Here is a 15,178-nt window from a genome sequence, read left to right on the forward strand (position 1 = left end):
GGAGCCGAGCTGGGGCATTCGCGTCCTGCCGTGCCTGGGGGTGCGCGCGGCACCTCTGGGCTTCCTTCTCTTCCTTCTCTGCCCCTTTCACTCACCCCCCGGGGCCAGGGCTGAGCCTGGTAAGCAGTTAGTGCGTGCCTGCACGAGGAGACATCCCCGTGGCGCAGCTCTCCCCGTCTCGCTGGGCTGTGGGGCAAGGAGGAAGCAGGGCCCGTCGGGCCGGGCACTGCGGTTCCCGCATCTGGAGCGGTCCCCGGGGCTGGCGAGACCCGGCTCTGCTTTCCTGAACCCCGCGTGTAAATCCTCGTGTGCTGGCAGGCTGCGGTCTCACCTGACACCCCAAATCCTTGATCCCGGCTCCCGTGTGCCCTGCGGTTCCCCCAGGATGGCTCTCGGCTGGGCGCAGCGTGCAGCATCCCCCTGATTTTCTGGAGCCGTTTTTCCCTTCCTGGTGGGTGCGGGAGATGAACGGGTGGGAGCTGAAGCCAATCGGGCCTGGGAGCGTGCGGGGGTGGCGAGGTTTCTCCCCGGAGGGCAGGTTTCTGGAGACAGCTCCTTACAGCAAGGGGCTGCTTCCTCTCTTTGTCCTTTCCCACTCGTGGCAAAGAGGCGGACGAGTCTCCGTCTGCCCCGAGGCGTTCAGGCCCAAGGGGACAGGCGATGCCCCGCGGTGCTGCTGCATCTGGCCCTGCCTGCGCCCGAGGAGCTGCAGCTCCTCCCTGCCGGCCTGCTGGCACCGCGCACCTCGGCTCCGTGCTCCTAACGCTGAGCTGCGGTGGGGCTGGGGCAGGAGCAGCCCCCAGGGCGCATCGTGGGGCCCAGTGGGTCCCACCCGGGCAGGCATCGGGGCACGCACTGCCGCGGGGTGCGGGGCCGAGCCTCAGAGGTGTGGGGAAGCGGGGCGCTGCGAGCCCTGGGGGGGCCGGGCGAGGGGCCGGGGGGTGCCCGAGCTCTCCGGCCCCTGCAGCTGGGCAGCCCGGCTGCTCGGGGGCTGCCGCACGCCCCAGGCAGGCCTGCTTCCCCAGGAAGGTGTGTTTAAAGACCCCTTTCCTTTCTTCTCGGGGACCTCTTTAAGGCTTTACTAGCTAACCTATAATTTTCACCTGCATTATTTTAATAGCCCGCCAGCTGCACGCGTTGCCGCGGGGCGGGGGCGCGGGGGCCAGGGGAGGTGTATGGAAGCGATTGGGAGCAGCAGCGGCTGCAGCCACGTGCAGGCTCCCGTCCCGGGCACAGCAGCGTGCGGGGACACCGGGGGCTGTGCGTCCTGCATCGGGGACCTCGCGCCCCGAGCTGCCCGGTCCACGTCTCCCCAGGGCTCCCGGGGCGAGGGCGCCAGGCTGAGCCTCTGCACACCCACCCGTGGCTGAGGTCGGGTGTTTCAGCCACGGCGGGCCAGCAGAGGCTGGGCTGGGAGCCGGGAGGGGACGTGGGGACAAGCTGGGCTGGGGGCAGACAGGGTCGGCAGAGCCCCGTGCTCTGGGCTGCCAGGTGCCGGCGTGCCACGAGGCCGGCGGAACTCTTTGGTCACTGCCAGGCAGCGCGGTTGCCTGGGGAGCTCGGGGCTGAGCCAGGGCACGGCTGCGAGGGGCAGGAACCGGCAGCGGGGCTGGCGGCGGCTCCGTGCCGGGCTGCTGCCGGTGTTTGGTGTCCCCGGTCCCCTCCGGAGCGTGACAAGGAGCAGACGTGCAGGGGCGATGCAGCGTGCGGCACCGGGAGCGACCTGGGGGCTGTGGTACCCCCGTCTGCACCCCCTGGGTGAAGCTCGCCTCGCCAGGACCGCGTCGGAGGCAGCGTTCGCTGCCGGGTGCGCGAGGCGGGGCGGCATGCTGTGGGTTGACTTTGTGCTGGCGTGCAGAGCTCTGCTGCCGCGGGAGACGCGGTGCCAGGGCTCTGCGGGCTGGCAGCGGGCACAGGTAGCGCGGCGCAGAGCCGCCTTCAGCAGAGCTTTGTTTGTGCTAAATTAAACACTCGTCGTGCCTCATTAGCTCCTGTCTCCAGCAGGGTGGTTTCGATGAGCATTTCTGCCTCGAGGCGAGGAAGGTGGCGGGCGCTGGTGGCTCCCAGCCTCAGCTCGGGCGCTGTCGGAGCGCAGGGCAGCACCGCCGTGGGACGCCCCAGCTTGGTTCCTGGCCAGAGGCTGAAGTGTGCCCCCGTGTCGAGCCGACAGCCTCTGGGCATCGCGAGCGGAGAGGTCTGGGGGTCGCCGCCCTCGCAGCAGGGGTCTCCCAGCTCTCGGTCCCTTCGCCTGCTTGCACCTCGTCTGTTCCGTTTCCCTGCTCCCAGCTCTGCCTCCGGGCTGGCAGCCGTGCCCGTGGCCGCGGGTTGGTCGCACACACGGGGCTGGGGGCGATGGAGCCCCCTGGGGGTGTCCTGGTGCCCGTGCCAGGCTGCTTCGGTCCCCGGTCACCTCGTCGCTGCCTGCCCAGCCCCTGTGGCGGTGCGCTCCTGCCACCACCCCCTTCTGGGCAGCCGTGCAAATGCCGAAAGAAGCCGGTGCCAGGGGCTGAAGGCAGGGGCTGGGCTGCACCAGGGGCGAGGAGCGGAGCTGCGGTGCCCAGGGCTGGGGCAAGAGCCTGTGGCTTGCAGCCAGTCCCACGGGGGTGGCTCCAGAGAGGAGCTGCTGCCCGTCGCCCCGTCCCCCGAACTGGCAGACCAGGGCAGGCGTGCGCATCCCGGAGCTACCTGTGACTTCACAGAGCAAAAATGTGCTGGAAAATTGCTCGGCGCCCGGGCAGGCCCTATCGCACAGCTGAGAGCAATTGCCGCACGGCTCTGCGCGGACGTCCACCCGTCCCCTGGCACCGGCCAGGGAGCGGAAACGGTCTCCAGAGCCGTGCGTGTTCCTGCCGGTCCCGGGAGGTTTCCCCCCCGCAGGGTGCGTGCGTCAGAGCCGGGCAGGGAGGTGAGCGGCCGCACCGGGGAGCGATGGCATCGCACCCGGCGCCGCGGGCAGGAGGGCACATCCATCCCCACGCGGTCTGTCCAGAGCCGGCTGCTGCCTGCGGCACAGCTGCAAGATGCTGTGAAACCCGGGGGGGCTGCGTCCCCCGCAGCAGTGCCTGCACGTCCCTTTCCCTGGTTTTTTTCCCCTCGCCACCCCGGCAGCACACGCGCTGGCGGTGGCAGGCAGGGGGAGGAAGGCTGCGGGAGCCCCGGTGCGCACGGCACCGAACGGGAGCAGCCCTCCTCCTCCTCCGCTGCCCGAGGCTGCGGCCGGTGCCTTCTGCACCGCGTTGGTGCCCGGCTGCGGCACGGGCAGGCACCGGCACCCTCCCGCCAGGTGCGTGCTAAGGCGACCTGCACTGCCGTGCCGTGCGTTTGGGTGCTTGAGGACCCTGTCCCTGCGTGACCGCAGCAGCCCCGGTGTGGGTGGGGACGAGTTGGCAGCGTCCCCTGGAACCGGCGAAGCATCGTCTAAGTGCTGAGTGTTACGACCTCATCTGCGGGACCCGAAAGGGCTCCACTGAAGCTTTCCTCCCCAGCGCCTCCGAAGTGCGCTTTAAAAGCGTCCGTCACTGCTCGTGCGTGCCTTTGTCCTGCCTGAGAGGCAGGGAGGCTTTCCAAACCCCTTTCTCCAGCTCCGAGACCACTAGTGTTGAAATTAAAAATGCAAAAATTCCCTCTGTGCAGAGCAGAGCTCTTCCAAACCCTCGCGTGAAGCCCCCGTGCCCAGCCCAGCTCCCTGTGAGGGCAGCGCCGGACGCACCCAGCCCGCGGCCCCGTACCCAAGCCGCTCGGTGCCTCCGGACCCTGCGGCACGGAACGGAGCGGCCTCTGCCCGCTGCCCTAACTGGGGGCTGAGGCCGGGCCATGCTGCTCCGGCACGAGCTGCTCCGACCTCGACATGTCCGATGGTTGTGCCGAGGGGCTGGGGAGCCTTCCCACCCCGGTGGCCCTCAGCACAGCCTTTGCCCGCCCTGAGCCTGGGGACGTCCCCCCGCAGCCCGTGGCCCAGCGGGGGCACGGCTCCATGTGTCCCGTTCCCTGCGGAGCTGCCGGGCCTGGGAGGAGCCGGATGCCAGGGCAGGGCACCCGCCGGCCTCCCCGCGCTCCCCTCGCTGTCCCTGGCTGTCCTGTCCCTGGCTGCCCCGGCCGGGAGGTGCCGCACAGCACCCTGCAGCTCCGGGGCTGGGCTCCTCCGCACAGCGGGCGCTCACCAGGGGTGTCCCGGTCTGCGTTTGCTTTAGGGCCCACTCCGTGCACGCGAGGAGGACAGAGGTGATGGCCGCGCTCTTTTCGCTGGGTATCCAACACCCCCAGGTCCCTGGGGCTCCTCCACGCACCCCCTCGTCCATCCCCCGCCGTCCCCACCCCAGTGCTGGGGGTTCGCTCGCGCCTCCAGCGTTGCTGCGAGCCTCGTCCCGCGGGCCCCACGCCCCAGACCCGCAGGCACCGGGCTCAGCCCCCAGCAGGGGCTCAGCTTCGCTCCATCCTGCGCACTTTATAGCCTCGGGCCGCCGTTTTGGTGACGTTAGGACGGAGCGTTTCATTGCCCTGCAGCCAGGGGCCCATGAAATCGCCGAGCAAGCCCTGCCTGGGGGAGCGCGGCCCAGCGCTGAGCTCGTTGCGCCGTGTGTAATTTATTTCCCCAGGAAGCCCGGCTCAGCTGCAGCATCTGGTGTGCAGAGTCCCTGCCTTTTACCTGCTCCTCCAGCTGGGCTCCGGCATGGCACAGGGGGTCGGTGCTCGCCCCGGTGCCGGTGCTGGGGGAACGGAGCTCGAGCTGCGGCTCCGTCGCTCGCTGACCGACGGCACCGGCAGCCGGAGCAGGGGAGCGAACGCGGTGAGGGCGAGAAGGAACGGTGAGGGTCTGGAAGGAAGGAGGCTGCGGCCCTCGGGCTGAACCATACTCACTTTTAATTATACAAGTTGCTCAGGCTTTATATTATCATATCAATGACATGAAACACCAGCATGTATTGATTAAACTCAACAAATGCAGCACCCCAGGACTCAGAGTCCAGGGGATGGCGTGGCTCAAAGCTGGAGGGGACGAGGGGAGCGGGCCGGTCCCGGCAGCGGCTTCCCCAGCGCTGCTCGGTCCGAGCGGGGCGGGCACGTCCAGGCACCGGCTCCCCCGGGAGCAGCCGCCCGGGCACCCACAGGGGTTGGGGCCGGGACCCCCGGTCCAGGGAGCGCCGGGGCATCCCCGCGACTGGCACTGCTCCGGCCCCACGGAGTCCTGCCGCCCCCGCGGCCGCCTCCCGTCGGCGGCCACCCCTCCGGCCGCTCCCCAGGCACGCGTCCGGTCGGGGCAAGGTCCCGTGGGTGACGCCGTGCGGCCGTCCCCAGCAGCAGGGTGAAGGCGGGAGTGTCCGTGGCTGTGGTTTTGTGTGTGTGGCTTTTCCATCCTTCCTCCTTCTGCTCCTCCGTGTCGTCCTTCCTGAAGAGTGGGATCATCTAGCTCCGAATCGCCGTCTTCCTGTCTCGGTCTTTACTCTGCAGAGAGGGGGAAGGCCGAGTTAAGAAAACACACCTGGGGCCGGGAGGTTTGCCAGCGCTGGCGGCGGCCGGGAGCCTCTCGCTCCCCCCCGCGCCGGTGCCTGGCAGGAGAGGCTGGCGGCAGCTCTGCACCCGCTCTTCCGAATCGTCGCCCCCCGCGTGTCCCAGGAGCCCGGGGGGGGTCTGCGGGACCGAGCCGTGCCTGCTGCAGAGCCCCGCTCCCGCAGGTGCTCCCACTGCCGCCCGCACCCCGGGGACACCGGGCGCTGCCGCCCTGCTCCCGCTCATCCTCCGCGGCGCTCTCCCGTGCAGCCGCCTTCCCCCCGAGCCCCCCCAGGACAGAAGCCTCTGCCCCCACCAAGGTGCAGGGGGCAGCGCCTGCCGCAGGGCTCCGGTCCCTGTCCCTGCACCCGTTGCTCCCGGGACCAGGACCGCCGTGCGCTCTGCCGAGGTGTCCAAAGCACCAACGCGTCCCCGTCCGTGTGTCGCCGTCCGCAGCCCGCGGCAAACTTGCTGCTAGCAGCAGTCCTCCCGGGCAGCCCCGCGGTGGCGGCCGGGCCGCGAGCCGGGCTTAGCCCTCCAGCACCAGAGCAGCCCCGCGCCACCGCCGGTTCCACCAGTACAACCGCTGCCACCACCACGAGTACCAGTACCGCCGGTACCACCAGCGCCGCCACTGCCGCCACACCACAAACCAGCACCACCTGTACCAGCACCACCAGCACCACCGCTATCACCGCCCCCAGCACCACCACCAGCACCGCCGCCACCGCCAGCACCACCAACCGCACCACGAACCGCCCCCAGCACCACCACTGCCGCCACGCACAGTGCCACCGGCACCGGTACCGCCCCGGGCAGGTGGGCGCAGGCAGGGCTGGTGCTTCCCGTTTCCAGTTTGCCAGGGCTCGTGGCCGTCGGTGGCTGGGGGCTGGGGGACGTGCCCCTCTCCGTGCCGCGCCTGCCTTGCCAGCGTGGCCCGGCCGAGGCCGTGCCCGGGGCCGGCCCGCGGCGTGTCGGCGGTGCAGCCTCCCCCACGGCTGCACGTGCGGCCCCTGCTCTGACTCTTCCTTTGTTACCGGGGGTGGGGAGGGGAGGGGAAGGGGAGTTCAGCTCAGAAATGGTAAAATTAAATTTCCCAGATGTTCAGGCCCCAGGAGTTCTTGTGCTGTCTGGAGAGGAAATGGGGATTCGGAAAATCCCGCCTCATATTTTTTCCCCTATCACCTTGCCTTTCCGCTGCCATTAAGTGCAGCAGGAACAGTAAATTACAGGGCTGCGGAGCCGTCCCATCTTGTAGATACCGTGGGGGGAGCGGGGGACGGCGCCGGGCTCTGCCCCGGGCTCCGGCAGCGCTGCCCTGAGCGCGCGGGGCGCTGGGCGCAGACCCAGGGCAGCGTCCCGGGGGCACCCGGTGCGTGGCTCGGCTCTGCCCGTCCTGCTCGCCGCCCCACCGCCTAGCTCAGCACGGCAGGGAGGCAGCCATGGCAGGCAGGGGCTGCAGGGTCAGCAGCCCAGAGCCATCGCCCCGCTCCTGCTTCCCTCCCTCCGTCCCCATCCCAGCCCTGACTCAGGCTGCAAGTCCCTGGCCGGGAGCTGAGCCACGAGCCCACGGGTCAGGGGCCGGCGCGGTGCAGCCGGCGGTGACCTGGGTCCCAGCATTTTGGCAGGTCGCCGCCGCTCACCCACACTCTGTTTAGCAAACCCCCTGGGATGCGTCCTTGTCCCCCGGTGTCCTCGCCCTCCTGGTGCCGCCGAGCTCCTGCGCTGATGGCCGAGGCTCGGCGTCAGCGCTGCCTCCCCGGAGCCTGGCCTCCGGCCTCTGCTGGCCTCATCTGTGCCGCGGGGCGCAGTGACGCCAGCCACGCTGGCAGGGCCCCTCGCCAGTCCCCGGGGTCCCTGCAGGCAGCCCCCGGCCTTGTGCGTCGCCCTTCCCAGGGTCCTGTCCTGGGACAGAGGAAGAGCCCCGGTCCTATTTCCCCTGCTGCAGCGCCGTGCCCGGTCCCCTCGAGGAGCCCCCTCCGGCTCCTTCAGGTGGGACAGGGCAGAGCTGTCCTCGCCCCTCCTGTCCTCACGTTCGCGAGGCTTCAGCACCGCTCTGCCCCGTGCCCCACGAGGGAGGTGAGGAGCCCGCTGCCCAGTGTCCCGCAGTGGGACAGGGGCTGCGTGCTGCGCCCTGCCAGCGCCCTGCAGCTCCCCACAGGCAGTGGGTGCAGGCGGGGGCAGTGGCAGGGGGCAGACCCGCAGGTCCCCTCCGGCAGCCTGCCCCGTGGTACCTCTGCCCCACGGCGATGGGCAGACCCGGGCACAAATCCTCGGCTTTGCCAGCTGGGCTGGGCCAGGGGCACGGTGCCCTTCGGCCCTGGCTGGGTGCAGAGCCCTGGTGCCCCGGGCAGCCCCCGGCGCAGGGCAGCCCTCCTGGCCGTGCCTGGGACGAGGGGCAGGCCTGCAGGCTGGCAGGGCAGCGCCCCGAGCACCGGCGTTGTCCCGGCTCCAGTGGGATAAGGGAGGCTCGGCTGTCCTGGACCGGGCTCATCCTGAGCCCCGTGGCCCCTTTGGAGTGCTCGGGGCCAGGACTGTGTCCGTCCCTGCAGACGGAGCCGTGGGGCAGCCCCCGGGGCGCGGGGTGCAGGAGGTGAGAGGTGGGAGCAGCGGGGCGTTGCTGCGGGGCTTTGCCCCCATCCCCCTGGCTCCCCCTGTGACACCTTTCAGCTCCCCGGTGGTCTCAGTGCCCCCTCCCCGGTTTGCTCCCTTGCCAATGCGTGCTCCCGCTCCAGAAGTCAGCGTGCCCGACGCTGGACACGTGTCCCTCGTTCCTTTATCAGCGTGCCCGACGCTGGACGCGTGTCCCTCGTTCCTTTATCAGCGTGCAGTCCTGGCACTGAGCTGGCTGAGCTGTCCCCGTGCCCCGTCCCCACGCTCTCCTGCCCCTCGGTCCCCTCCGCGACAGCTCTGCGCCACGCAGGCGGCGGGGCCGTGCGTGTGGTGAGGGCTGCGGGCACGCAGAGCGCCGCGAGGGGCCCTGTCCCTGGGCACATCAGCAGGAGGCCGTGCTCGGACGTGGGCTTTGTGCTGAACTGGCCCCCGTCCTCCCCCCAGCCCAGGCTGCCCGAGTGCTGCCCCGCGCCGTGGCTGCTCCCAGCAGCCCTGCCACCCGACGCGCTCCCTGGAGGAGACGCAGCCACGGTTCCCCCACAGCGCCGCGTGTCCCGGAGGGGACAGCACGGGCGGCACCCCCAGAGGAACCCAGGGGCTGGGTGGTGACGAGCCAGCTCTCATCCAGCACACCGTGGGGGCGGTCACGCCCCGCTCCCCGCCAGCTCTTGGTGGTGTCGGTGGTGACCGCTGCTCCCGGGCCCCGCGCACCGGCGGGGACGTGGCGTCCGCAGCCCTGCGCTCCCTGTCCCTGCGCCTGCCTGCAGCAACTGCCTGCATCTGCGCCTTGTGGCACCAGGAGCCGTCCCGTCCACCCGCACGTTGTCCTCGCGAGGGGAGCCGGGACCCCCGCCCACAGGGTCGCAGGTCCCTGGTGATTAGGGACTGCCCCGTCCGTCCCTGCCACCTGCCTACGCGCGGTCCTGCAGCAACGTGCGCACGTGGCAAGCGCGCTGCCCCGACCAGTACGGCCTCGCCTCCCTCCTGCTCGCGCCCTGACTGGCGCAGTCCAACCCCCGAGTGGGTTTTGGCCTTTTAGTTAGAGCTGGGACTGGCACAAAGCCCAGCAGCCGCCCGCCTGGGCAGCCCCTCAGCAGAGCCTGGCCGTTCTCCAGCCAGCAGCGGACCCCTGCACATTTCTGGGGAGGCTTTACCCAGGGAGATGGCAGTGGTTTTGGCCAGGCAGGGAAAAGTCCCTGGGGGAAGGCGTCAGGATGCCAGGGCACGAGGCTGGGCTGTCACGCGGCGTGAATCCAGGCAAGCCCCGTGCCCACCGAGGCGCCGCGCTGCCCGCAAGAGTGGGACGAGGCAAAGACCCAGCTCAGAAGAGCTTGCAGAAAGCGTGCTGCCACAGAACGCATGCTGTCCCCGTGTCCCTCGGGGTGCCACAGCAGCCTCAGCATCCCACCCGAGCCCTCATCCTGGCACCCCTCACCGCAGGGCTCCTGCAGGCTCGGGATGGGGACGGCACAGGGCAGTGGGGAGGGCTGGGAGCCGGGCAGGCGCTGGGCCTTTTGGGGAGGGGGACGCTGCGGTCAGTCAGCTGCAGCAGCGCGGTGCGCGCCGAGATGTCTGCCACTGCTGGCTGGCTCGGGGAGGGGCGGCACGGCACGGCACGGCACAGCATGGCATGGCACGGCGCGGCACGGCACGGCGTGGCGCGGCACAGCATGGTGCGGCACGGCACGGCACGGCACAGCGGTCTCCAAGCAGCTGGGGACAACCGGTGGCAGAGGGGCTCCTCAGGGCAGTAGCACGGGGGGGGCTTGCTCGGGAGCCCCATGAAGGGCATCCCGCACGAGGTTGCCCTAAGGAGCCCTTCCTGCGGCAAACCGGAGAGCCAGAGGCAGACAGGCGCCGCGGCGTGCGGTCGCGCTGGTCGAAGCGGCATCCGTACACGTAAGCACAACAGAGGCGGTGGAAAAGGGAACGCTGCTGGGTGGGGATGGACAGGGCGCTCTGACCTGCGCACCCGGCAGCGCAGGGCAAGCCGCGTTCCAGCACGGGCCGCCTGCTCCCCGTAACGCTCCATGGGGAGCGAAGCCCCTGTGTCTGGGGGGGGTCTCGCCCTGTCTCCCCTGTGGGCAGGGGGTTGGAGCTGTGGGTGCTGGAGCTCCCGCGCACCAAGGCTGCGGGTGCTGGGCGAAGGCTGGAGCTGGCGCCCGTGGGTGGTGGCACGGCTTTGGGTGCGTGGCGTGGGCGAGCGGTGCCACGCGGGGCTGGCCTCCCCCAAGGGGCCGGCGGCTGCCGAGAGCCGGGGTCAGGGGCTGGGAGGTGCAGCTGCGCCGTGTTTGCAGCTCCAGAGGAGATTGCTTTCATTTCCTCGCCGTTTGTCAGAATGCCTTCCTGATAAAAGATGGTTTATTTTATTCGTTTAACACACAATAAAACCTATCGAGTTGTTATCTGCCTGTAAAATCTCAAGCACAGACCGAATGCGTAGGCAGGGTCCATGCAGTCCCAAAACTAGCCCACTTCTCAGCCAAACCGAAGGATCTCGTCCCCTTTGACCGCCGCTGGGCGCCCAGTCTCGGGGAGGTTTATCCAGAAGAGCTGCAGAAGGGAGGTGGCCGCCTGGGCCTGGGGTTCCTGCACCTCTTTGTCCTTCCCCTGCACCTTGGCACGGGTCAGCCCTGGGGTTTGCTCCCGCACAGGAGCCTGAGCCAGGAGCGGGTGCAAAAGTGGCGATGGGGATTTATAGGAGCTGATGCAAAAGCGGCAACAGCAGCGAGGGAGGCGGAGGGCGCTCGATCTTTGAAGCTGATACTGGAGGTTTCCGAGCGGGCTGGCAGCTGCAAGTGGGGAATTTTCCAGGTCAGCCCTGCAGGAGCTTCCCCACCTGCAGCTTCTGTTTCTCGGCAGGGGTAGCGCTGGCTCAGCTTGCAGGGGAGGCGGGCGAGGGTGGCGCTGGGGCGCGAGGGCACTGCGCAGCCTGCCGGTTGCGTCCTTCGCCCCCGGGGAGAGGTCGATGCTGGTGCTCGGGAAGGCCAAGGGCAGGGGAAGCGCTTGGTGCCTGTGGCCCGAGAGGGAAGAGCCCGTCTGCTCCTCTCGGGTGACCTAAGGGTGGTCGGTGTAAATCCTGGCAGAGAGAAGGGCTCCTCGCGGCGTTCCCTCCTGCCTGCGGGTCCCAGGTCAGTCTCCTGCTCGAGTGAGTTGGAAAGGACGCGCGAGGAGGATTAACGGGGTTTGGGGTTTTCCTGCTCTAAAATACTCAAGCTGTTGGAGTTTGCTCGTGGCCGGTTGTACCGCCACTGCTTCATGCTTAATGAGCCTTGAATCCTCCACAAAGACGTCTCCCTCCTCAGGACGTTACTCACTGGGGTTAAACGGGTTCAAGCGGTGGAGGAGCGTGCATGCACGGCTTGGGCGGCCGGCCCCCCGCCTCTGCCTCGGCTCCCCCGCTCGCCTTTACCTCTGGCCTGCCAGAGACCGTCTGCGACGTGCTGGAGACCGAGAGGATTTTAAAGCCCAGACACCCAGGGCTCAGCGCAGGCTCTGCCCGCCCCTGCTTCCCGAGACCTCTCTTCTCCTTGGGCTTTGCGTGCATGAAGAGCCCCGAGCAAGGCTGCAGCCCCCGCCGCCCCTCGCTCCCTGCCCGCCGCTCTGGGGGCAGGTTTTGTGTCCCCTGCGCCACCAGAGATCTGCCGGGCTGGCAAGGACGTGCCAGGCAGGCTGTGGCTCTCGCCTCTCCCGGCCGGTGGCACTCACCCCAACAGCCCCGCAGCCCCGCTGCACAGGGTGGGTTTCCAGGCGCCCCACTCCCCCTGCCCTCCGCAGGCAGCGATGCCCACGCCAGGCCCGGCAGCCCCCGTGGCCACGCTGGTGCCAGGCTGGCAGCCTCTGCTGGGAGCCCGGTCCTGGCACGAGGCCGCGCTGCCCGCGGGGGCAGCGGGAGCACGGCGCTCCCCTGGGGGCACGGGGAAGTGGAGGATTCCCTGGGGAACGGGGCTGGCCGGGGCGTTACGGCTCCCATTCGCCCGGCGAGACCCGCCGGTGCCCGTGGCCAGCAGGTTCCCGAGGGCTCATCCCCGCGGTCCTCCGGGGTGCTCAGTGGCGCTCCCCCCATCCCTGCGGCCCCTTGGGCTCCCGGCACAGCCCCAGGACCCAGGCCCTGCTCTGGCAGTGGACGCGGGGATCTGGCCACCGGCACCGAGGGGCTGAGAGCCGCGGCCGTGGCCAGCCCCACAACCAAGTCGCTCTCGCCTCTGCGCCTGCTGCCTGCGCTCCGCCGGAGCAGAGGTGCAGACTTTCCTGGCTCGCGTCCTTCCCCTGTGCCTCCGATTTCCAGCTCCTAAAATCTCACCCTCAGAGGCTTTCCCGATCTCCCGTCCCTTCGCCTTTCGGCGTGCAGTGTTCGGAGGCAGCTGCTGGGGCTCGGGCACCAATCTGGACGGGGTAGAGGGAGGCACCATATTTTCCGTGCCTAGGTTTTGGGCTTGCCGACGGGCTCCGGCGCGCTCTCCTGCTCGTGCCTGCGCTGCTCCCGGGGCCGCCCCGTTGCCGTCCCCCTCTCCCTCTCCCACACCGTTCCGACGGCTCCACTCCCCCGGCGTTCCCTAACCCCCCTCCGGCCGAAAGCCCCGCGGGACGGCGCGCGGCCACTCACCAGCTTCCTCTGGTTGCTGAGGCAGAAAGTGCAGATCTGTTTGGGCTGGGAGTTCTCGGTGTCGCGCGCGGGGGGGCTGCTGCCGCCGTGGTGGTAGAAGGCCGGGGTGGTGTGGCAGGGCTGCCCGTCCCCGCACGCCTCCCCCACCAGCAGCACGTTCCCCAGGTGGGAGATGTAGCTGGAGGCCAGTCTCAAGGTCTCGATCTTGGAGAGCTTCCTGTCGGCCGGCTCGGTGGGGATGAGCGTGCGGAGGGCGGTGAAGGCGGTGTTGACGCTGTTGGTGCGGTCACGCTCCCGCGCGTTGGCCGTGTGCCGCTGCCGGGGCTCCCTGCTGATCCGGTTGGGCTTCTTGCCGCTCCTCCGCTTGCCGGCCTTGAGGCCGTAGCCGTCGGCGTCCAGGTGGTAGGGCTTCTCGTCGGAGCCGGAGCTCTCGCTGCCGTTCTCCTCGTCCTCCGACAGCATGCTGATCTCGGGGTACAGGTACCGGCTGGGGGCCGAGCGCAGCATGGCAAAGGACATGGTGGGCCGCGCGCGCGGCGAGGGGCACCGGGGAGCCGCCTGGGGACCGCCGCCGACCTCCTCCTGCTGCGGGCGGCCTCAGCTCCGCTGGCGCATGCTGCGGCCCCGGCTCGGCTCGGGGGGCCCCGGGAAGGCTCCGGCTGGGAGGCGCCGCGGCGGGGGGGCCCCGGGCCCGGCTCCCCGCCAGCGCTCGCCGCGCGCAACGGGTTAAGGGCTCCTCACAGGCAGCGCTGCCGCTTCCCCTGCCGACACATGTGCATCTTAAGGCGCCGAGCGTGGCAGGAGCGGGGAGTTTTATAGCACCAGCAGTGGTCAGCCAGGCCCCTCCTCCGCGCAGCAGCCCCGCTCGCTCCCAGCCGCAGGCTCACGCCTACCTGAGCTCACCCTCCGTCCCGTCCCGTCCCGTCCCGGGGGGGCTTAACCCTTCCGGGCTCAGTGGGGTCCTGCCCGCGGGCGGGGGCGGCCGCAGCCCCCCGGCAGCCGGCTCGAAGCACTTGTCGCCGTTCACCTGCCGGCCTGGGGCCTCGGCCAGCAAGGGTGGGCTGGGGCAGCCCCTCACCCGTGGGGCTGCGGGTGGGCGCAGGTCCCTGCTGGGGGTCCCGGGGGCCCTGCCTGCTGAGGCACGGGGGGGCTGCTCAGCCCCACATGCCCAGGAGGTGGCCAGGGCTGGGGCCGCCTGCCCCAGGCGGGGGGGCTGCGGGTCAGGATTAGTCCCTGCAGGGAGAGCCCCCCCCCCCAGGGCTCGCCCCCCCTTCCCCACAGCCCAGCCGAATCCATCCTGCTGCTGCTAATGGGGCAGAGAGGGAGGAATTAACCCTTCAGGGGCTGCCCAGCACCACCCCGGCCGAGGCAGCAGCTCCCTGCTGGCACAGCCGGCTGCTCTCATTTCCCCCCCAGACATCTCCAGCCCCGTTAAGTCTCTACGGGCCGGGCAGACACATCCGGGCGCGGTGCCCGGTCCTGTCCCCGTAACCTCGTGGGCCTTGCTGAGCCCGCTGACGCCAGCACCTGCTTCAGCGCCGGACCTTGCAAACTGCCCCTGCTCCCCCCTGCACTCGTCCCATATGTGCCGGCGGCTCGACCAGAACCTCGGGGCACGCAGCGGAGGCATTGAGCAGGGCCAGGCATCGGCTGCCGCTCGCGTGGGGCAGCCCGGGCTCCCCAGACCGTGACCAAAGGAAGCCAGGGCTTTCCGGTGCTTAACGGTGAGCGTGGGGCTTGGGGGAGACCCAGCCTCCGGTTTCTGCTCTGCGGGGCTCTTGGCTCAGTGGCGGCTTTGGGCAGGCTTGGTGCGGCCCCAGAGCCGCTTGATTTTATGGGGCAGGTCACGGGCTCGGGCACACAGAGGTGCCCCGAGGCTGCTCCAGAGCCTGCTGGCCCAGCTGCTGCCCTGCGTGCGCTGGGGCAGGGGGCGGGCAGGGAGGGTCGGCCCCGCTTACAGCCAGGCGCGGGGCAGTCCCTGCAGCCCCCCCAGCCGTGGAGCTGGCCCTGCGGTGTGGGGCTGGCACCCCGCACCCAGCCTGGGTCCCGCGAGCTGGGGCAGGCAGCGCTGTGCCCGTGGGCCGGCAGGGAGCTCCGTAACCTCCTAAAATGGGCTGCGGGAGCGGGGTGGCGCGGTGCTCGCGGCCGGCAGACCTTGCTGTCCCCGCACGGCACGGCCGTCCCCGCTCCGTGTGGGGCCGCACCGGGCAGCCTGGAGCTGCGCCGCTCGGACCCGGCCCCCTTCAGGTGCGGCTCGCAGGGCGATGGCTTCTCGGGCCAGCACGGTCCCCAGGGACGCATGGTCCCAGCAGGGACCCGGGGACAGCTCCGCCACCCGTCCCTGCTGGCGCCTTTTTTCACCTTTGCAGCGTGCTGCCGCAGCTCATCAGCAGCCCCAGCAGCTCCTGGAATCCAAGCCACTGTCATCCCCTTCCACGGCGCTGGGCGCTCACCATGTGTGCTTTGGAAGCC

The 15,178-nt window shown here is 70.1% G+C and overlaps 2 protein-coding genes across 2 annotated transcripts in view; one reads left to right on the forward strand and one right to left on the reverse strand.

The window, feature by feature from the left end:
- The window catches only part of BOP1 (BOP1 ribosomal biogenesis factor), a 53,618-nt gene that overhangs the window by 27,076 nt on the left and 11,364 nt on the right, over positions 1 to 15,178 (forward strand). The gene's annotated exons all lie outside the window — the stretch shown is intronic.
- SCX (scleraxis bHLH transcription factor) lies at positions 5,271 to 13,359 on the reverse strand. The gene is made up of 2 exons (XM_080582301.1): positions 12,707 to 13,359; positions 5,271 to 5,442 (listed from the first exon to the last, which is right to left on the reverse strand). The coding sequence occupies exons 1-2, from the start codon at positions 13,223 to 13,225 to the stop codon at positions 5,404 to 5,406; spliced, it is 558 nt and encodes a 185-aa protein (XP_080438427.1). The 5' UTR covers positions 13,226 to 13,359; the 3' UTR covers positions 5,271 to 5,403.

The sequence above is a fragment of the Anser brachyrhynchus genome (genome assembly GCF_964034855.1).
Source record: "Anser brachyrhynchus genome assembly, chromosome: 2".
In the NCBI taxonomy this organism is placed as follows: domain Eukaryota; kingdom Metazoa; phylum Chordata; class Aves; order Anseriformes; family Anatidae; genus Anser; species Anser brachyrhynchus.

Excerpts from the sequence above, each read along its gene's own strand:
- SCX (XM_080582301.1), bottom strand. The coding sequence starts at position 13,225 with ATGTCCTTTGCCATGCTGCGCTCGGCCCCCAGCCGGTACCTGTACCCC. Across the intron at positions 5,443-12,706 it reads TCAGCAACCAGAGGAAGCTG|AGTAAAGACCGAGACAGGAA; the intron begins GTGAGTGGCCGC and ends CCCTCTCTGCAG.